A 22,957-nucleotide genomic window follows, 5' to 3' on the forward strand; every position below is an offset into this window, starting at 1 on the left:
GTCATCTGTGCCATCCCCCCTTGTCCACTCCCAGTTATTGGCATGACTGCAGGTACCTTATTACCAGCAAAATGACCACCACAGCACACTGACTGCTTGGGACCATGCCAGGTATGCACAGAACAGGCAAAGAGGGCCAAAATGATCTTCCAGCAGCCCGCTTAAGAGTTAGGCTATAGCCTCAACTATTCTTTACCCTAAGGGTTTCAGATAATTCGAGAATAAAGGCCCCAGTCTCAGATGCACACACAAGGATGGCTCTCATAGTGCTTTATCTGTTTCCTCATTTCTCATGGCTGAGGCAAGGAAGACTGGGTAGATAGGATTATTATGGTCAGTTCCTTTATAGCTATAATTCCTGAAAACAGGGTCATATGACAGGAAAAGTCCTGGCTTTTGTGCTCATTTTGGTAAAGCAAGTGTTGGGTTAGTTCACAGTACCAGGGTAAGAAGGAGAAAGCAAGCTCCAGCTAGCCTGGGCAGCTCTGACGCTGGGTAACTCACTGGCAACATCAAAGAGAGATGACCAGGATCTTGCCATAAGGCCAGGGACCCATAGCTGACCCCCTTCCCCCTAGTCTCCCAAAAAAGCAGCTGATACCATTATTTCTGCACAGGCGCATGTGATAGAAGGGACCTTTATTTTTATTTTTTCAAGATAATTCATACAGACATTGATTGATTATACAGAGCCATTTCTCTGTCCTCTTTTCTTTCCACTTAAGAAAATTAAAATATACCATGATGAGAATGATTAATGCCAAAACAAGATTTCTGGCTTATCATTTAGGGTACAAATACACACTTCATTGCTTGACATTTTATTGAACACTAAGCAAGACTAAGCATCTCTGCCTTCGTTGTTCAGAGCTGAAGCAGAACACCAGGGAGGGGGAGACAGCACAGTTGTCCTTGGCGGGGAAGATGTAAGCCCCTGTTGTCCTGTCTTGTGGGAAGGCTAACCCATGTTCTGCCGGTTGCCGTAGCCTCTAGGATGGGTGTCCTTCCAGTCATCCCACTCCCGAGCTCTGCGGACTGCCTGATCATCCTCTTCCTCCTCATGCTCCTGATCTTCTTGTTGCTGAGCTGTTCTTTTAAACTCTGCCCAATCATAAAAATGAGAAAGCAAGGGTGAGGAAAGGAGGGACCATCATGGGCCCCAGCTCCACTCTGAACACGACCACATAACATGAAGACAAGGAAAATATAGCTAGCTGTCTACCCTGGGACAAGCAGAATTGGGGACAGTACTTAATATTACTTAACAAGTGACATGTAAGACAAAATTATCTGAGCTGTTTTCATAAGAAGGCAAACACATAAAAGTTGCCCCTCAAAATGAATTCTATTTTGGGAAAGAATTCTTGCTAAAATGGCTAAGCCCTCACAACAGAAAACAGAAATGCCAACTGACCAACAAAACCCCAGCAAACCAAAAACACTGAAGTATTTCCGTAGCATAGTGGTTATCCCACTTGCATGACAAAACATTAAAGTAAAAAATATTTGATTTTATGATTTGTGATTTGACTATAGGTGACTGCTCCTCCTCCTTCCTTTATTACAGTTCTACAATTTTACGTGTAAAACTGGATATCACAGGGAAGTTGAACCCACCAGAAAAGAATATATGTTATTTTGCACGTTTGGAACAGGGTGTGAGGTCCAAATGGCACTTGTCATGCAGTGTACACGCGAAAGAAATGAAACTAAATGCTCCATTTCTCTTTTGCACTGACTTTTTCTTTCTGCTGTGAGCTAAGGGGAACATTTCCTAGCTACCTTGAATTTGCCCATGAGAAATACTCTCATCACTATGATAAAGAATGAAATATGTAGGGAACCTGATCTGTCTTAATAGCTTAAGAGTCTTGTGTTCTATTTAACCCTTTTATTGTAAAATAAAAGATATTGGAAATCACACAAAAATATATATAACTTAAACTTTCAGAAGGAGGCTATACCTTTATAGCCTCCTCTTGGGTCAAGAAATAAGATTTTCTGTACCCATCCACAAGGTTTCTCTATGAGCATCCAAATCATATCCTCACCCTCCAAAGGTAACCGCTATATTGCCTTTTATAGTAATAACTTCTTCAAGTTTATTATCCAAGCATGCATCCCTAGACACCAGAGTTGTCCATTTCTACACTGATTTTTCACTCAAAGATCTTTAGTACAGAGTTGTGCAACCATCACTACAATCCAATTTTTAAAATTTCTGTCACCCCGGACTTTCCTGGTGGCCCAGTAGCTAAGACTCCATGCTCCCAATGCAGGGAGCCCAGGTTCGGTCCCTAGTCGAAGAACTAGATCTCACATGCTTCAATTAAGACCCAACACAGCCAAATAAATATTAAAAATTGCTGTCTCAAAAAAATTTTCTATCACCCCTAAAAGATTCCTTGTACTCATCTGCAGTTAATTCCCATTACTTCCTTCCCTGGAAATCATTAATCTACCTTCTATCTCTATAGATTTGCCTATTCTGAAGATTTCACATAAATGGAATCAAGTAACGTGGTCTTTTGTGTCTGACTTCTTTCACTTAGCATTATGTTTCTGAGGTTAGTTTTACCCATTTAAAAATATTTTGATATATTTTTAATTTACAGGTTTCTTCTTCAATCCCTTTCTTTCTTTACAAGTTATCTATCGAAGAGGCTGGAGCATTTGACCTGTAGTTTCTGGAAAAATCTGGATTTTGCTGACTACATAGTAGTGATGGAGTCCAACATGTTCTTCTGTATTTTTGCAGATTGGCAAGTGGTTACAGAGCTTGATGTGACTCAGGGTTGATCCCTCCCACATGAAAATAGGTGGTGTTGGCACACAGTATTGTGTCTCACATGTTGTGATGTTAGCAGCTGTTGATGCTCAATGTCTAGATTCATTAATTTTCCTGGGGTTTCAAAAAGGTGATACTCTTAACTTTAACATTTCTTTTTTATTAAGTAGAATGCTTTTATAAAGAGAGGCTTCCCCTCATCTACTACTAGTCACCCAGAAAAAAGGACAAGATAAATGCCTGATTCTTTCGCTCTAATTTACCATTTCTCAAGGCAATAAATTAGCTCCTTACCATCCTTTGAAATTGAACAATTTTTCTTTTTAAATACAGTTATGGACTCATGGATTTGGTGGGACTCATATTTGGTGGGTTTCAATGAATTGCAATGACTTCTAAAAGATGTTCCAACTTTTAAATTTGAGAATAGTTTTACAGAAAAATTGTGATAATACAGAGTTCTTATACATCTGTACCCCAGTTCCCTTTATTGTAAACATCTTACAGTACTATGGTTTGTGTGTTATAACTAATGTACCAATACTGATACATACATAATTAACAACTAACTGCTGCTGCTGCTAAGTTGCTTCAGTCGTGTCCGACTCTGTGCGACCCCATAGACAGCAGCCCACCAGGCTCCCCCGTCCCTGGGATTCTCCAGGCAAGAACACTGGAGTGGGTTGCCATTTCCTTCTCCAATGCGTGAAAGTGAAAAGTGAAAGGGAAGTCGCTCAGTCATGTCTGACTCTTCGCGACCCCATGGACTGCAGCCCACCAGGCTCCTCCGTCCATGGGATTTTCCAGGGAAGAGTACTGGAGTGGGGTGCCATTGCTTTCTCCGAATTAACAACTAAAGCTCACACTTTATTCAAATTTCCTTAGGTTTCACCTAATGTCCTGTTTTTGTTTTTTTTTTCTCTTGGTTCCAGGATTGCATCAAGTATTCCATATTACATTTAGTCCCCTGTGTCCTTAGTCTGCTCTTGGCTGTGACAATTTCTCCCTTTCCTAGTTTTTGATGACTTGGACAGTTTTGAGGTATACTCAGGTATTTTGCAGAATGTTCCTCAACCTGGCATTGCCTGATATTTTTCTCATAATTAGACTAGGGTTATGACTTGGAGGAGAAAAACACAGTGAGGCTCCCTCCTCATCACATCAAATCAAGGCTATACACCTTATTACATGACTTATTACTGCTGATGTTAGCTAGGATCACTTAAGGTAGTGTTTGTACGGTTCCCAACTGTGAAGTTACTGCTCCTCCCTTCTTCTACATTATAGTCTTTGGAAGCAAGTAACTAAACACAGCCTCCACTTATGAAGTGAGGAGTTATGCTTCACCTCCTTGAGACAGGTGTAGACAGGTGTGAGTGAGTGAGTAAGTGAAGTCGCTCAGTCGTGTCCGACTCTTTGCGACCCCACGGACTGTAGTCTATCAGGTTCCTCCGTCCACGGGATTTTCCAGGCAATAGTACTGGAGTGGGTTGCCATTCCCTTCTCCAGGGGATCTTCCTGACCCAGGGATTGAACCTGGATCTCCCTCATTGTAGACAGACGCTTTACTGTCTAAGCCGCCAGGGAAGTCCTTAGACAGGTGTATACACACAAATTATTTTGAATTTTTCTGTACAGTTTAGTCATTTATTTCTATCACTATACGCTCATGGATACTTGTTTTATACCTTTTGTTATAATCTGATACTGTTATTTTTCTGCTCACATTCTTCTAGTTTTGGCCAGTGACAGTTCTTTCAGCAGGCTCTGTCACATTAACACCTCAAAAGTTTGTTTGCTCTAAAGAGCCCTTGGTTCCTTTAATTGGAAAATGGTATTAGAAACCAAGGTTTGGGTACTAGATGTGCTCGTTGCTACTGGCAATTATCCTTTTTGAAGCCAAACTGTCTGGCCTGTGGAAACACCTTCAAATTGGTTTCTGAGACTTTCTGATATGACTGTAGTAGTCTTTTAAAGCTTCTTTCCTATCTTCTATAACAAGATGTTCCAAGTTAATCTTCTTTATTTCCGGGCCTGGAATTAGCTCTCTTTCGAATACATCCTGGTTTCTTTGAATGGGAACGGTATTTCAAGAACACAAACTGAGTTACTACGTGTGCTCACTGCTTCTGGGCTGTTCATTATTTCTAAGTCTTTTCAGTGGATAAAGCAAAAGTGTGTCTGCATATGTTTACTTTTAAATAAAATTCCTCATGAGTTCATATTCAAGACTACAGGGCTGTTTTGTTTCTAACTTAAATTCTTTTGAAGTACATCTGTATTCTTCCACACTAAAAGTCTTAGCCCTCAAAGACAGAGGATGATGGAATTTGAATAATTACTCATAATTACTCGGTTATATTATCTCACAGTACACAGTCTTGGAATAACTAATACTGCTACCAATATAACTGCTGAGAATAGTTCATTTTTTTTTTTTTGCATGTGCTTTCCCCATTTCTTCATTGAAAAAAAGTTATGCTGTATCTATGTTATCAGAGCACAAGGCATATAGGTATGAATACTCTACTCCCTCCCTTGTAAATCTCATTTAGTCTTAGTTCTATATGTAACTATTTAATGTTAACCACCAGTCCTGATATCAGTGTCTCTTATTTTGGTTGTCTTATGTTCATTCTTCAGCAAATTTCTCAGTAAGGGATTATGGAACCAATATTTCCTGAGTTCTAGCATGTTGATAAATACCTGTGCCATTTATACCTAAAAGTCATTTTTACCAGATATAATGTCCTTGACTTACATTTTTTCCCCTCGAGTATCTTAAATGTTACTCCATTTTCTTCTAGTACAAAGTATTGGTGTCAAAAAGTTTGAAGATGATCTAATTTTCCTTCCTTTACAAACTACCTACTGTTTTTGCTGAAGTATCCAAGACATTTCTCTTTAGAAAGAAAAATCTAGTAATTTTATTAGAATGTGGATTTTGTTGTTAGTCATTCTGGGTCAAAATTCTCAGGTACATATTGTGCTTTTTAAAATCAAACCTTTTTTTTTTTAGTTCCAGGAAAGTTTCCTCAATGTTATTTTTGAGCATTTATTTATTTTCCTTGCTTTAGTTTTCTTTTCAGATAATCTTATTCCATATGTCTCTGCTAACTTTTCATGTTTCACTTTTTCTAGAATTCTGTTTATCTTTGTTTCTTTTTGATTTAAAAGTTTCTTACTTTAGAAAGGTATTTTCTGTTGTGTTCACTCACTTGTTTTGTTTCTTTTTTCTTATTCAAATTGAAGTACAGGTGATTTACAATATTATATTAGTTTCAGGAGTTTAGTTCAATCACTCAATTGTGTCTGACTCTTTGTGACCCCATGGACTGCAGCATGCCGGGCCTCTCTGTCCATCACCAACTCCCGGAGTTTACTCAAACTCATGTCCACTGAGTTGGTGATGCCATCCAACCATCTCATCCTCTGTCATCCGCTTCTCCTCCTGCCTTCAATCTTTCCCAGCATCAGGGTCTTTTCAAATGAGTCAGTGTCAGGAGTATGAAATAGTAATTCAGTATTTTATAGATTATACTCTATTTATAGTTTAAAAACATTGGCTGTATTTCCTGTGCAATTCTATATATTCCTATAGTTTATTTGTTTTATCCATAGTAGCTTGTACCTCATAATCCCCTACCACCTTGCCCTTCCCTCCCTTTCCTCTCCTCACTTGTTACTACCTGTTTGTTCTCTGTATTTCTGACTCTAGTTCTCACAGATATATTTATTATTAGATTACTTATGTTATTATATTATTATATTTATTAATATATGTTGGGGGCCAGCGTGAGGCCATGGCAAAGGTCATGAGGAAGGAGGCTCGACGTATGCAAAGGCGGGATCAAGCCTCAGGAGTCTCCCTGGAAATTCTGGAGCATCTACCCCCATAACCAGAGCCTGCCTACTTTACTACTTGTGCTCTCACCTACACCTCTGACTTTACGGGGGCTGTCCCCCACCACCTCTTTCAGAGAAGGAGTTAACTTAGAGCTCCAGTTAATAATTCCTGGGCGTGATAGGAGTGTTTCAACTTACAAACTCCTCTGAAGGTTCTCTAGCCTGCCTGACAGGCTTGTCTGGCCACATGTGATTGCTCACAGCCTCCCAACCGTGAGAGGCACGAGATGCTTTAAACCTTCTAAAAACAGGTTCCTTAGAAAAGTTAGAAAACCATTAGTGTAAGTATAGTGGGCTGATTAGAAATTGTATTGGTGAAGGGTTTTTCATTTGTTGAGCCAATGTTTGTTGCTAAGTCTCCACATCCCCTGCCCTTACACACATTAATGAATATATAGAAGAAATAAGTATTAACCTTTGATATTAATCACGTTAGACCTTAGGCTAAGTAAATTCTTTCCTTAATTAAAACCCACTACACCCTCACCCTATAGGAATGTAACTTTATCTGGTACCTTTGGAAGGTGGAGTCTTTTTTAAGAATAATCACCCCTGGAGAAATGAGTGTCCTGGTTGACTGACCACTGTCACAAGGAGAGGGTCATAAATTGTCAGCAGGCCCCCTGGCCAGAAGATGATGTAACACCCCTAAGACCTCTGTATACATTTGTATGAAGCACCTGACTTTGATAAAAGTCAGGACTGCTGACTCTGCGTGACTTTTGCATAACATCTCAATGTATAAAAGTAGACCATGGAAAATAAAGAATTGGGATCAGTTCCTCGAAAGACTGGTCTCCCCATGTCTCTCTCTCTCTCTCTCAAACTCTGGCTGAGTCTCCATCTGGAGAGCGGAGCCCACCATGCTTACTAATTATGCCTGGGCTTCTAAGATCCGACCGGGGAGGCCTCAGTGTCTCCTCTCCTTCGGGAGAGCGGAAGGACGCCTGCGGCCTATTTAAGTGGTGCAAACTTCTTGTCTTGAAGTTTTATTGGTTTCCCGCGCAAACCAAGCTACTCAGCCTCTTTTCTCCACTGAATTTTCCTACTGAGCTATCCTCATTCTATTACTCTTTACATCTCTAATTAATATCTAATTGAAGCTATTGTATCCTGATCCTCGCCGACGCTGTCCCCGTTTCAAACTCCCTGAATCAGCGGGGGCTGGACCTCGGCAAATATATATTTAGATTCCATATATAAGTGATATCATATAGTATTTGTCTTTCTTGACTTTTTTCACCAAGCATATTACCCTCTAGGGGCCATCCATGTTGTTGCAAATGGCAATATTTCATTCTTTTTAATGGCATTGAATATATATATATATATATCACATCTTATCGCATATAAGATATAATACATTGTATATATTTATCACATCTTATCTATTCACTTATTGAGACTTTAGGTTGCTTCCATATATTGGGCAATGTAAACAATGCTGCTATGAACATTGGGGTGCAAGTATTTTTTTTGAATTAATGTTTTCATTTTCTATGGATTAAAAATCCAGGAGTGGTAGCCATAAAAAGGAATGAATCTGAGTCAGTTCTCATGAGCTGGATGAACCGAGAGCCTGTTAAACAGAGTGAAGTCAGAAAGAGAGAAACAAATTATCATATATTAATGTAGATATATGGAATCTAGAGAAACAGTACTGATGAACCTATCTGCAAGGCAGGAATAGAGATGCAGACATAGAGAACTGACTTGTAGACACAGTGGGGGAAGGAGAGGGTGGGACGAATTGAGAGTAGCACTGAAACATATATATTACCGTATGTAAAAACATATGTAAAACAGCTAGCTAGTCTGAAAGAGATGGGCATACCAGAACACTTGACCTGCCTCTTGAGAAACCTGTATGCAGGTCAGGAAGCAAGTTAGAACTGGACATGGAACAACAGACTGGTTCCAAATAGGAAAAGGAGTAGGTCAAGGCTGTATATTGTCACCCTGCTTATTTAACTTCTATGCAGAGTACATCATGAGAAACACTGGGCTGGAGGAAGCACAAGCTGGAATCAAGACTGCCAGGAGAAATATCAATAACCTCAGATATGCAGATGACACCACACTTATGGCAGAAAGGAAAGAAGAACTAAAGAGCCTCTTGATGAAAGTCAAAGAGGAGAGTGAAAAAGTTGGCTTAAAGCTCAACATTCAGAAAACTAAGATCATGGCATCTGGTCCCATCACTTCATGGTAAACAGATGCGGAAACAGTGGCTGACTTTATTTTTCTGGGCTCCAAAATCACTGCAGATGGTGATTGCAGCCATGAAATTAAAAGACACTTACTCCTTGGAAGGAAAGTTATGACCAACCTAGACAGCATATTAAAAAGCAGAGACATTACTTTGCCAACAAAGGTCCATCTAGTCAAAGCTATGGTTTTTCCAGTGGTCGTGTATGGATGTGAGAGTTGGACTATAGAGAAAGCTAAGCACCAAAGAATTGATGTTTTTGAACTGCAGTGTTGGAGAAGACTCTTGAGAGTCCCTTGGACTGCAAGGAGATCCAACCAGTCCATCCTAAAGGAAATCAGTCCTGGGTGTTCATTTGAAGAACTGATGTTGAAGCTGAAACTCCAATAGTTTGGCCACCTGATGCAAAGAGCTGACTCATTGGAAAAGACCCTGATGCTGGGAAAGATTGAGGGCAGGAGAAGGGGACGACAGAGGATGAGATGGTTGGATGGCATCACCGACTCGATGGACATGAGTTTGAGTAAACTCCGGGAGTTGGTGATGGACAGGGAGGCCTGGCGTGCTGCAGTTCATGGGGTCGCAAAGAGTCGGACACAACTGAGTGACTAAACTGAACTGAACTGAGTGGGAAGTTGCTGTACAACCCAGGGAGCTCAACCCGTGCTCTGTAACAACCTAGAGGGATGGGATGGGGTGGAGGTAGGGTAGGAGGGAGGTTCAAGAGGGAGGGGACATAGATATATACTTATGGCTGATTCATACTGCTGTATGGCAGAAACCAGAACAATGTAAAGCAATTATCCTCCAGTTTAAAAAAATGAAATAGAAAATCCAGGAGTGGAATTGCTGGATCATATGGTAGTTCTACTTTAATTTTTGAGGAACCACTACACTGCCTTCCATAATAGCTGCACCGATTCATACTCCTACCAACAGTGTACTGGGCTTCCCTGATGGCTCAGCGGTAAAGAACCTGCCTGTAGTGCAGGAGACCTGGGTTTGATCCCTGGGTTGGGAAGATCCCCTGGAGGAGGGCAGGGCAACCCACCCCAGTATTCTTGCCTGAAGAATCCCATGGCCAGAGAAGCCTGGCAGGCTGTAGTCCATAGGGTCTCACAGAGTCGGACATGACTGAAGCAACTAAGCAGCAGCAGCAACAGTGTACTAGAGTTCCCACTTCTACACATCCTTACCAACACGTTATTTGTACACTTCTTGATGATAGGCATTCTGACAAGTGTGAGAGGGTATTTCATTTGACTTGCCTTTCCCTGATGATTAGCAATGCTGAGCATCTTCTCATGTACCTGTTTGTTATCTGTATATCTTCTTTGGAAAAATGTCTCAGGTCTTCTGTCCATTTTTTTTAACAGGCAGATAATTGCTTTAGTGTTGTGTTGATTTCTGCCATATGTGAATCAGCCGTAAGTATATGTATATCCGCTCCCTCTTGAACTTCCCTCCCACTTCCCACGCCAGCCCACCCCTCTAGGCCATCACAGTGCCAGGCTGAGCTCCGTGTTACACAGCAGGGAGCTGTCTATTTTACACACGGTGGTGTACATATGTCAGTGCCACTCTCAACTTGCCCCACCCTGTCTCTCCCCTGCTGTTTCCCAAGTCCGATCTCTACATCTGTGTCTCTATTCCTGTCCTGCAAATAGGTTCATCAGTACCATTTTTCTAGATTCTGGAAGTATGGGTTAATATAAATATTTGTTTTCCCCCTTCCGACTTCCCTCTGTATAGTTCCTTACTTCTTTTTTAAAAATTTATTTAATTGGAGGATAATTGACTTATAATATTGTGTTGGTTTCTGTCATACATCAACATGAATCAGCCATAGGTATACATGTCTCCTCCCTCTTGAACCTCCCTCCCACCTCCCACCCCTCTAAGTTGTCACAGATTACCAAGTTTGAGCTCCTTGCATCTTCTGTCTATTCTTCAATTATTTTTTCCATATTGATTATATGAGCTGTCTATGTAGTCTGGATATTAACCCCTTATTGGGCATATCATTTACAAATATTTTCTCCCATTCTGTAGGCTATTTTTTCATTTTGTTGTTGGTTTCCTTTGTGGTGCAGAAGTCTTTAAATTTAAATCAGTTTCATTTGTTTATTTCTGCTTTTGTTTCCTCTGCCTGAGGAGACAGAGCTTTTAAAATATTGCTGTGATTTATGTCAGAGAGTGTGCTGCCTTATCCTTCATTTCTGAAATGATTCTTTCCTCTTATTGGCCCAAGTTGTCACTACATTTCTGAATTTTTCTAATCCTGCTATCTATGGTTCTTCTATGTCTTCTTTAATTTTATTAATGTCTTCTAACTAATTTTTAAACAGTATATTTTAGATTTACTGTTCTTTGAGTGTGTCTTTCTGGAATGCTTTTTTTCCCTTTTTAAAAAATTGAAATATAGTTGATCTACAAAATTGTTAGTTTCAGGTGTACAGCAAAGTGATTCACTTACATATATCTATATATTTTTCAGATTATATTCTTTTATCTAACTTACATGTAGAATCTAAAAAATAATACAAATGAATCTATATACAGAACAGAAACTGACTTACAGACATAGAAAACAAACTTATGGTTACCAAAGGGGAGAGGGAGGGACAGATTAAGAGTATGGGATTAACATACACACTACTTACATAAAACAGATAAGCGACATGGAATGCTTTTGATTCTTTTTTCTCCTTATAATAATTTTGTGTGGCATTTGATCTTGGTAATTTTCCATTCATTTTTCTTACAGCTTTATTGAGATATTATTCACATACCATAAAATTCACCCATTTAAAGTATACAATTCAGTGGTTTTTAGTATATTCAGAGTTGTGCAACCATCATCACAATTTGTTGCTCATTCTTAGGTGTACTAAGCTTTCCTGAACTTTCAGAAAGAAGTATGGTTCAGGGTGGCTTTTCTAACTTCACAGAGGCACCCTTTCTGTTTTTAATGTATGTTAAAGGAATATAATGACTTACTTGATTACAGTCTTGGTTGTGGTCCTCTCTCCCATTCTCGGACCTTCTCTTTCCTCCTCCTTTACTGTCCCTGTTCTGCTCATTTGAATTCTATTCTCAACAATTTCTCCTCAGTGTGGGACTGTGTGAGTAGGGAGATCTGGTGCCTCATTTTCAAGAGTTCATTAAGGGTTAGACAGCTCCATCCCTTTCAGACCTTCTGACAAGAGATTCCTTGTATTCATTCAGTTTTTATTGGAAGGTAAAACCCCTCCCATTTCAATTACTGTTCTTAAAATGAACTGCCACACTTATTTTTTTTTTCATTAAAATTTTTTAATTCAAGTATAGGTGACTTACAATACTTGTTTCAGATGTACAACACAGTGATTCTATATTTGTACAGGTTATGCATCATACAAAGGTATTATAATATTATTGACTGTAGTCTTTGTACCATAAGTTACATCCTTGTGACTTATTTCTTTTATAACTGGTAAATTGTATCTTTTAATCCCCTTCACCTATTGCACCCTTCCTCCCATTCTTCTCCCTTCTGGCAACCACTAGTTTGTTCTCTGTATCTATGAGTCTGTTTCTGGGTTTTGGGGGGCTCATTTTTTTTTATATTTTAGATTCCACATATAAGTGAAAACATACAGTATTCATCTTTCTCTGACTTATTTCACTTAGCATAATACCCTCCAGATCCATCCATACTGTCACAGATTCCAAGATTTCATTCTTTTTTATGGCTAAGTGGTGTTGGGAAAACAAGGTAGCTATATGTAAAATAAAACTAGACCATTTTTTCACATCATTTACAAAAATAAAGTCAAAATGAATTAAAGACTTAAATATAAGACCTGAAACCATAAAACATCTAGAAGAAAACATAGGCGGTATGTTCTTTGAAGTCAGTCTTAGCAATATTTTCTTTTTTGATCAGTCTCCTCAGGCAAGGACAACAAAAGCAAAAGTAAACAAATGGGACCATATGAAACTAAAAAGCTTTTGCACAGCAAAGGGAACCATCAGCAAAACAAAAACTACTGAATGGGAGAAGATATTGGCAAATGATATGTCTGATAAGGGGTTAATATCCAAAATATATTAAGAACTCAGACAACTCAATACAATTTGAGACAGACATTTTCCAAAGAAGACATACAGATGACCAACAGGCACATGAAAAGATGCTCAACATCACTAATCATGAGGGAAATGCGAATCAAAACCACCTCAAATGCAATGAAACAGCACCTGTCAGAATGCCACACTTTTTTAGTGAATACTGTTTGCTGTTTTGGAATTCTCCCATTTTCAGCTCTTTCAGATGGTCAAACTCTTTCTGCTTACACAGATGCCCATTACTAGTTGATCTTGTGGTTATGATGATCTTCCCTTACCTGTTTTTGAATTTCATGGGGATACACTGTCACTTAGGTTTGTTATAAATATTGTCTATGAATTTTTTCTTTTGTGTTTTTATTGAAGTATAACAACATACATGCAGAAAAATACACAAACACAGGATAGCTAAATCAGTTTTCACATCTGAACATATATCCATATCATCAGTGCCCAAATTAAGATACAAAACATTACTAACTCCTCAGAAATCGCCCTCAGGTCCAATTTCACTCATAATCTCTGACTAAGGGTGAACATCATACTGGCTTTTAACCAGCATACACAAGTTTCACCTGTGTCTGAACTCTATGCTCTTCTGTGTTTTTTTCCCCTCAAATTGTATTTGTAAAATTTAACAAATTAATATTTGTTATTACTTATAACTGAAGAACTATAGTCTGTTTAACCTTATTGCTAACAGTATTTCACTGTGCAGATACGCCAAAATTTATTTATCCATTCTATTATGTATGGGCATTTAGAGTAGTGTTCACTCTGGGGTATTGCAAATAATTCTGGTATGAGCATTCTTGTACAAACCTTTTGAAGACAGAAGGCTCTCATCCCTCTTAGGTATATACTTGGGAGTGAAACTGTCATGGGAGTATATATATGTTCAACTTTTGTGCAACACTACTACCACCAACCCTGCCTCCCAGGCTGTCTTTATTGTTTCCTTTCTTTTATATACTTTAGGCTTATTTTGTTCTTGTTTTCTCCAACTTCTTAAGGTAGTATCTTAGAGACTGATTTTACCTTTCTTTTTTCTAACATAACTACTGAAAGCTATACACTTCCCTCTCAGCACTGCTTCAGTTGTATCTCACAAGTTTTGATGTATTTCACTATTATTCAGTTAAAAATACTTCCTAATTTTCTTTGTGATTTCTTCTTTGATGTGGGTTATTTAGAAGTAGTTGTTTAACTTTAAAAAATTTAGGGACTTCCTAGGTATGTTGTTGTTATTTAGTCACTAAGTTGTGTCTGACTCTTGTGATCCCATGGACTGTAGCCCACCAGGCTCCTCTGCCCATGGGATTTCCCAGGCAAGAATACTGGGGTGGGTTGCCATTTCTTTTTCCAGGGGATCTTTCTGACCCTTGGATTGAACCCATGCCTCCTGCTTGGCAGGTAAATTCTTTATCACTGAGCTAGCTACCTGGGAAGCCCGGTTTAGTCGCTAAGTTGTGTCTGACTCTCCCACAACACCACAGACCATAGCCTGCCAGGCTCCTCTGTCCATGGGATTTTCCAGGCAAGAATACTGGAGTGGGTTGCCATTTTTTTCTCCAGGGGATCTTCCCGACTCAGGGATTGAACCTGCATCTCCTGCATTGGCAGGTAGATTCTTTACCACTCCAGGGAAGCCCCAGGTATGCTGTTATTGACTGCTAATTAAATTAGATTGTAGTCAGAGAACACAGTGTGATTTCTATCTTTGAAATTTATGGACACTTATTCGGTGGCCTAGAACATGATGTAAGTTGGTGAACATACCATGTGCACTTGAAAAAAAGTGTTATCTTGCAGTTATTGGATATATTTTTCTGTAAATGTCAAAGAGGCTAAGGTGGCTGCCAGTGCTGTCCAGATCTTCTATGTCCTTACTGATTTTCTGTCCAGAAACTTTTTCAGTTACTGAAAGAAAAGTATGAAAATCTCCAACTATGGTTGTAGATTTGTCTATTTCTCCATTTAATTCTGTCAATTTTTCCTTCGTGTAATTTGAAGGTTGTTATTAGACACAAACACATTTAGGATTCCTATGTCTTCCAGATAAACTGACCCTTTTATTAGCACTAAACGTGCTTTTGAGAGTCCAGTAACACCTTTTGTCTTGAAGTCTACTTTATCTGACATTACTATAGCTATTGCAACTTTCTTATGTCTGTTGTTAGTGTGGTATTATTTTTTTAATTGTTTTATGTTTGACCAAACTGTACCTTTATATTTAAAATGTATCTCTTGATAGGAGATCAAGAGGGTGGAGAAAGATGTGGAGCTCACCTTTCCCCATGAACACATCAAAAATAAATCTACACATGGAACAATTCTCACTAAAAACTGGAAATTGGCAGAAAGACTCCTGTACAATCAAGGTTGTAAGTAAAGGTACACGGAAGTCCATAAGGAAGCCTGGACTCCACTCATGAGTAGAGCACAGGTGGACTTCCCCCAGGCAGGACAGAGAAAAGTGTGGCTTAGGCTACTGCTTCCCTGCAACATGCTATGCACAGCCATGCTATGCTCTCCAGCCAGAGCTGAAAGAATGCTCCAGCCCTGTTCACTTCATGCCACAAGTGTGGTACTGGAACTAGGGTGGCCAGGATCTGGGAAAAGACTTGACTTTGAGATGGAGAGGTTATCTGGTCCTGGGGCAGAGCCCCAGGCTGGGCAGCAGTGGCAGAATTTACTCAAGAGGCATCTCAGAAGCAGCCTAGGCTTATGATGGCAACACAGCTGCTGGGTTGCCCACAACCACTTTGCCGCATGGGTGCCCCACTCCAAGCTGAGAGAATGCTCTGGCCATGCCCACTCCATGTCACAGTGTGGCACTAGCCCTAGGGTAGCCACAATTGGGGAAAAGACACAACCATTGACTGCATCTTAGGAAAGCTGCAGACCTCTACAAAGGCAGAGCATTGGATCTCTGTAGGCACACAAGCCCTACTTGGCTTGGCATTCTCATCCTTTATGGCAACGGTCCCAAGTATGGGGAGCAGGGAAAACACATACTTAATGGGAATGGAGCCAGCTCAAGCTCATCCCTCAGGACTTCCGCTCCCGCAACGTGGGATCAGACTCAGTACTGACAGGGTGGTGACAGACACTGAGCAGAGAGGAAGTTCCACTTCCCACCCTGTGCTAGCACCTCCATCTCCAGCCATACCCTCTATCAAGGTGATAGCTATGAGCACATCCTGAGGAAAGACATGACTGGTGTCCACATCAAATCCATCTCTCCCATGAAATGCAATAGGCATACACAGTCTGAAAAGGGATGCTCCCACATAGGAACACCCCTTCAAGAAGTACCTGTTTCACCTAAATTCAGAGGCATAGAAAGTTAGGTAAAATGAAAAGGCAGAGTAATTGCTCTCAATTGAAAGAGGAAGAGTAAATCCCCAAATAAATAATGAAACAGAAACAATTTACTAGAAAAAGAATTTGAAACATTGGCAATAAAAAATATTAACTGAAATAGGGAAAATAACTGATCTAAACACTGATCATTTTAACAAGGAATGATCCTATATTAATGATCACAGATTATATTTAAAAGATTCAATCAAAAACAGATAATTTCATATCTGAAATAAAAACACTACAAGGAATGAATATCAGACTAAGTGATAACACAAGAAAACACAAATGATCTGGAAGATAGAATAATGGAAATCACCCAATTAGAAGAGCAGAAACACAAACAAAAAAAAAGAAATGTAAGGAATCTACAAGATCTTTGGGATAACACTAAGCTCACCAATATTCACGTTATAGGAATTCAAGAAAGGAGAGAGAAGGGGATCAAAAATGTACTTGAAGAAAAGTATGGCTGAAAATGTCCCCAACCTGAAAAAGGAAACATATTCAGGTACAGGAAGCACAGAAGGTCCCCCCGCAAATGAAACCATACAGACCCACACCAAGACATATCACAATTAAAATAGCAAAAGTTAAAGATAAAGCAAGAATTTTAAAGGCAGCAGCAAGAGAATAATAGAGTCACATACAAGGGAATCCCCAAAAGGCTATCAACCGATTTCTCCACAGAAACTTTGCAAACCAGAAGGGAATGGCATTATATATTCAAAGCCTTGAAAGGGAAAAACCTGCAACCTAGGACACCCTACCCAGCAAGATTATTCCACTTATAATTATTCCATTTAGAAGGAGAAAGAACTTCTTAGACAAGTAAAAACTTAAAGAATTCATCAATATTAAACCTACCCTAAAAGAAACAGTGAAAGATCTCTCTAAATGGAAAAGAAGAATCTATAGGAAAGAGAAAACCCCACTAGGAAAGACAATATATAGTAACAATCAAAGATAAGTTAAATGAGCCAGTGTGTAGATTAAAAAACAAAAAAATTGTAAAAGCAACTATAACTACAATAAACAGATACGTATGAAGATGAAAAACATGACATCAAAAACACAAAAGGTGAGGGAGGAGAGTAGAAATGTAGATCTAAATGACTACCAGTTTAAAACATGTAGATATAATTACATGTTAACTAACATATATGGTAATCACAAATAAAAAATCTAAAACAGATAACACAAAAAACAAAAAGAAGGAACCCAAGCATAGTACAAAAGAAAGTCAAACCACAACAGTAGAAACAAAGAGAAGAAATGAGTAGAGAAGAACTACCAAAAAAAAAAAAACAAAAAAACCTGGAAAATAAGTAATAAAATGGCAATGAGGTACATACCATAATCATAGGACTAAATGCTCCTACCAAAAGACATAGGCTGACTGGATAAAAAAACAAGACATTTCAATATGCTCCATGTGAGAGACTCACTTCAGGGCTAGTGAGTACACAGACAGAAAGTGAGGGGATGGAAATAGATACTTCACGTGAATGGAAATGATAAGAGAGGGAAGTAAGACTCATTTCAGACAAAATAGACTTTAAAATAAAGCTATACCAAAAGAGAAAGAGCAGCATTATAAAATGCTAAAGGGATTAATAAAAGAGGCTATTACACTCATTAACATATATACACCCAATACAGGAGCACCTATATAAATGAAGCAAATACTAACAGACATAAAGGAAGAAAATAACAATAATACAGTAATAGTAAGAGACTTTCACAACCCACTCACATCAAATGGACAGAGCATCCAGACAAAATCAATAGGGAAATGGTAGTTTTAAATGACACAATATACCAGTTAAACTTAATAGATATCTATAGGACATTATATCCAAAATCAGTAGAATACACATTCAAGTACACATGGAATGTCCTCCAGGAGAAATCACATACAAGGAGAGGTCACAAAACAAGCTTCAACAAATTTAAGAGGACAGGGGACTTCCCTGGTGGTCCAGCAGTTAAGAATCCACCTTCCAATGCAGGGGGTGCAGGTTTGACTCCTGGTCAGGGAACTAAGGTCCCACATGCTACAGGGCAACTAAGCCTACATGCTGCAATTCCTGAGCCTGCTGCATGCCACAACTACTGAGCCCACACACTGCGGGGCCTGTGTGCCACAACTAGAGAGAAGTCCATGCACCACAGCAAAGGGTCCATGAGCCACAAAGAAGAGACTTCGTGCCGCAATGAAAGATCCTGTGTGCTGCAATGAAAGATCCCACATGTTGCAACTAAGATCCGATGCAGCCAAATAAATATTTTTTTAAATTTAAGAGGACAGACATTAAATCAACCATTTCTTTCACCACTACAGTATGAAACTAGAATCAATCACAGAAAGAAAAATGGGAAGAGAACAAATACGTGGAGACTAAACAACATACTACTAAAAAAATAAATGGGTCAACGATGAAATCAAAGTGGAAATCATAAAATACCTTGAGGCAAATGAAAATGGAAACACAACTTTTCAAAATCTATGGGATATAGCAAAAGCAGTTCTAAGAGGGGTGTTTAAAGCTATACAGGTCTTCCTCAAGAACAAGAAAAATCTCAAACAACCTAACCTATGACCTGAAAGAATTAGAAAAAGAATAACAAAGCCCAAAGTCAGCAGAAGAAAGGGAATGATAAAGATCAGAAAGAAAATATATAAAACAGAGACCAAAAGAGCAGAAAAGATCAAAGAAACCAAGAGCTAGTTTTCTAAAAAGACAAAATTGATAAAACTTTAGCCAGGCTCATTAAGAAGAAAAGAGAAAGGACACAAATAAACAAAATAAGAAAAGAGGAGAAATGAAAACCAAAACCACATATATACCAAAAGTCTTAAGAGGATACTGTGAACAGTTAAATGCCAACAAACTGGACAACTGACAAGAAATGAACAAATTTCTAGAAACTCTACACCTGCCAAAACTGAAACAAGAAGAAACAGGCAATCTGAACAGACCAATCATGAGACGTGAAGTTGAATCTGTAATTTAAAAACTCCCAGCAAGCAAAAGTTCAGGACCAGATGACTTCATAGGGGAATTTTACTGAACATAAGGTAGAACTAATACCTGTCCTCAAACTTTTCAAAAAATTGAAGAGGAAGGAACACTCTCAAATCATTCTACGATTCTATTCTACCAATATTCATTCTACCAATACCCTGATACCAAAACCAAAGACACTACAGAAAAAGGCCACAGGCCAGTATCTTTGATGAATATAGATGCAAAAATCCTCAACAAAATATTACCAAATCAAATCTAAAATATATATATAAAGGATCATACACCATGGTCAAGTTGAATTTATTCCACGGTCACAAGGATACTTCAGTATATGCAAATTAATATGATATACCACATTAACAAAAGGCTAAAAATCACATGATCATCTCAATAGATGCAGAAAAGCCATTTGACAAAATTCAACAATAATAATAAAAACTCTGAAAGTGGGTATCAAGGAAACATATCTCAACATAATAAAGTCCATTTAAGACAAACTCACAACCAATGTCATACTCAGTGGTGAAAAGGTGGAAGCCTTCCCACTAAATTCTGGATCAGGACAAGTATGCCCATTCTTGCCACTTCTGTTCAACATAGTATTGGAAGTCCTAGTCACAGCAATCAGACAAGAAAAATTTTTAAAAAAGTATCCAAGTTGGAAGGGAAGAGGTAAAATTGTCACTATTTGCAGATGACATGTCATATCCAGAAAACCCTAAAGTCTTCACCCATTAGAACTAATACAACTATCAGAACTAATAAAGGAATTCAGCAAGGTTGTCAGATACAAGGTCAATACCCAGAAATCTTTTGTTTCTATACACTAATAATAAAATATCATAAAGCAAAAGCAAAAAAAATATCCTGTTTAAAATTGCATCAAGATGAATAAAATACCAAGGAGTAAACTTAACTTAAAAGGGATAAGCTACCCACTCCAGTATTCTTGGGCTTCCCTGGTGGCTCAGATGATAAAGAGTTTGCCTGCAAAGCAGGAGACCTGGGTTTGATCCCTGGGTTGGGAAGGTCCCCTGGAGGAGGGCATGCAACCCACTCTAGTATTCTTGCCTGGAGAATCCCATGGGTACAGAAGCCTGGCGGGCTATAGTCCATGGGTTGCAAAGAGTCAGATATGACTGAGTGACTAAGCACAGCACACAAACTTAACCAAGAAGAGGGAAACATACTATACTCTGGAAACTACAAAACATTTATGAGGGAAACTAAAGATGATACAAAGAAATGGAAAGATATCCTATGCTTGTGGATTGGATGAATTAATATTGTCAAAATGGCCATACTATTTAAAACAATCTACAGGTTTAATGAAATCCCTATCTAAGTACCCAGGGCTTCCCCAGAATGGCTCAGTGGTAAAGAATCTGTCTGCAATGCAGGAGATGTGGCTTCGACCCCTGCTCCAGGAAGATCCTCTGGAGGAGGAAATGGCAACCCACACCAGTATTCTTGCCAGGAAAATCCCATGAACAGAGGAGCCTGGCAGGCTAAAGTCCATAGGGTCATAAAGTGTCCGACACAACTGCCTGAGTGAGCACACACATCAAAATACCCATGATATTTTTCACAGGATTAGAATAAACAACCTTTAAATTCATATGGAACCACAAAAGACCCTGAATTGCCAAAGAAATCTTGAGAATGAAGAACAAAGCCAGAAGTATAACCCTCCCAGACTTCGGTCTACACTACAAAGCTACAGTAATCAAAATAGGATGGTACTGACACAAAAACTGGCAAATAGACTGATGAAACAGAATAGAGAGCAGAGAAATAGACCCATTCACCTATGTTCAAATAATCTATGACAAAAAAGGCAAGAATGCACAATGAAGAAAAGACAGTCTCTTCAATAAGTGGTGCTTGGAAAATTGGACAGCTACATGTAAAACAACGAGATTAGAACATTCCCTCACACCATATACAAAAATGAACTCAAAATAGATTAGAGATGTAAATTTAAGACCTGAAACCATAAACCTCCTAGAAGAGAATATAGGCAGAACACTCTCGCATAAAAATCATGGCAATATTTTTTTTGATCTGTGTCCTAAGTAAAAAGAAATAAAAGCAAAACTAAACAAATGGAATGTAATTATAAACTTAAAAGCTTTTGCAAGGCAAAGGGAAATATTGACAAAACAACCTACAGAATGGGAGAAAATATTTATAAATGAGGTGACCTATAAGGCATTATTATCCAAAATATATAAAAAGCTCATATAATTCTTCATCAAAAATAAACAACCCAATGGAAAAATGGGCAGAGACCTGAGTTTTCCAAAGAAGACATACAGACAGCTAACAGGCACATAAGAAGATGCTCAACATCACTAATTATTAGAAAAATGCAAATAAAAACCACAATGAGATATCATCTCCCACCAGTGAGAATGGCTATCATAAAAAAGTCTACAAATAACAAATGTTGGAGACAATGTTGAGAAAAGGGAACCCTCATATACTGCTGATAGGCATGTAAATGATACAGCCATTGTGTAAAACAGCATGGAGGTTCCTAAAAAACTAAAAATAGAACTACCATATGATCTAGCAATACCACTCCTAGGTATATATCTAGAAAAAATGAAAACATTAATTCAAAAAGATACATGCAACCCAATGTTCATAGCAGCACAATTTTCAATAGCCAATTATATAGAAGCAACTCAAGTACCCATCAACAGACGAATGGATAAAGATGTGGTATATATATATACACATACACAATGGACCCAGCCATAAAAAAGAATGAAATTCTGCAATTCGCAGCAACATGGATGGACCTGGGGGTATTATGCTTAGTAAAATAAGACAGAGAATGACAAACAATGTGCATCGCTCATATGTGGACTCTAAACAGTAATGCAAATGAATGGATACGTAAAACAGAAACAGACTCATGGATATATAAAACAGAGGGACGGGGGCAGAGGGAGTGGGGAGGGACAAATTAGGGTTATGGGATTAACAGATACCAACTACTATGTATAATATAAATAACCAATAAGGATACACTATATAGCATAGGGAACAAAATTCATTATCTTGTAAAAACTTGTAATGGAGCATAATTTACAAAAATAATGAATACTGTACACCTGAAAATAATATAATATCAACTATACTTCAATTAAAAAAAGAAAATGTATCTCTTGTAGACAGTATACAGGTGAGTCTGATAATCTGATTTCTAATTTAAAGGTTTATTCCATTGATATTTAATATAATTACTGATCAGCTGGATTAGAATCTACCATTCTATTGGTTTTCTGTTCATTTCCTATATTTTTTGCTGTTTTGTTCATTCTTTCTTGCCTTCTTCCCTTTGAATTTCTCCATCGACTTTATATCTCTGTCTCTTTGCATTAATTTTCTTTTAAATAGACCTTATTTTAAGAGCAATTTTATTTGTTTTCTTGGTCATGCTGTGCAGCTAGTGGGATCTTAGTTTCCCAACCAGGGAGCAAAACTGTGCCCCCTGCAGTGGAAGCACAGAGCCCTAACCACTGGACTGCCAGGGAA

At 38.5% G+C, this 22,957-nt stretch overlaps 1 protein-coding gene across 2 annotated transcripts in view; it reads right to left on the minus strand.

The window, feature by feature from the left end:
* Nucleotides 1-622: 622 nt before the first annotated feature.
* IGBP1 (immunoglobulin binding protein 1) overlaps nucleotides 623-22,957 on the minus strand; it is a 46,755-nt gene continuing 24,420 nt past the window's right edge. The window contains exon 6 of one of the 2 annotated variants that reach the window (XM_061409829.1): nucleotides 623-1,101. In XM_061409829.1, the coding sequence (XP_061265813.1) occupies nucleotides 959-1,101 (143 nt within the window). In that variant the 3' untranslated portion in view covers nucleotides 623-958. Of the gene's footprint in view, nucleotides 1,102-12,219; nucleotides 13,292-22,957 lie in introns of those variants that run through there. The other variant, XM_061409830.1, reaches the window with a different exon arrangement.

This window comes from Bos javanicus, chromosome X, assembly GCF_032452875.1.
Source record: "Bos javanicus breed banteng chromosome X, ARS-OSU_banteng_1.0, whole genome shotgun sequence".
Lineage (NCBI taxonomy): Eukaryota > Metazoa > Chordata > Mammalia > Artiodactyla > Bovidae > Bos > Bos javanicus.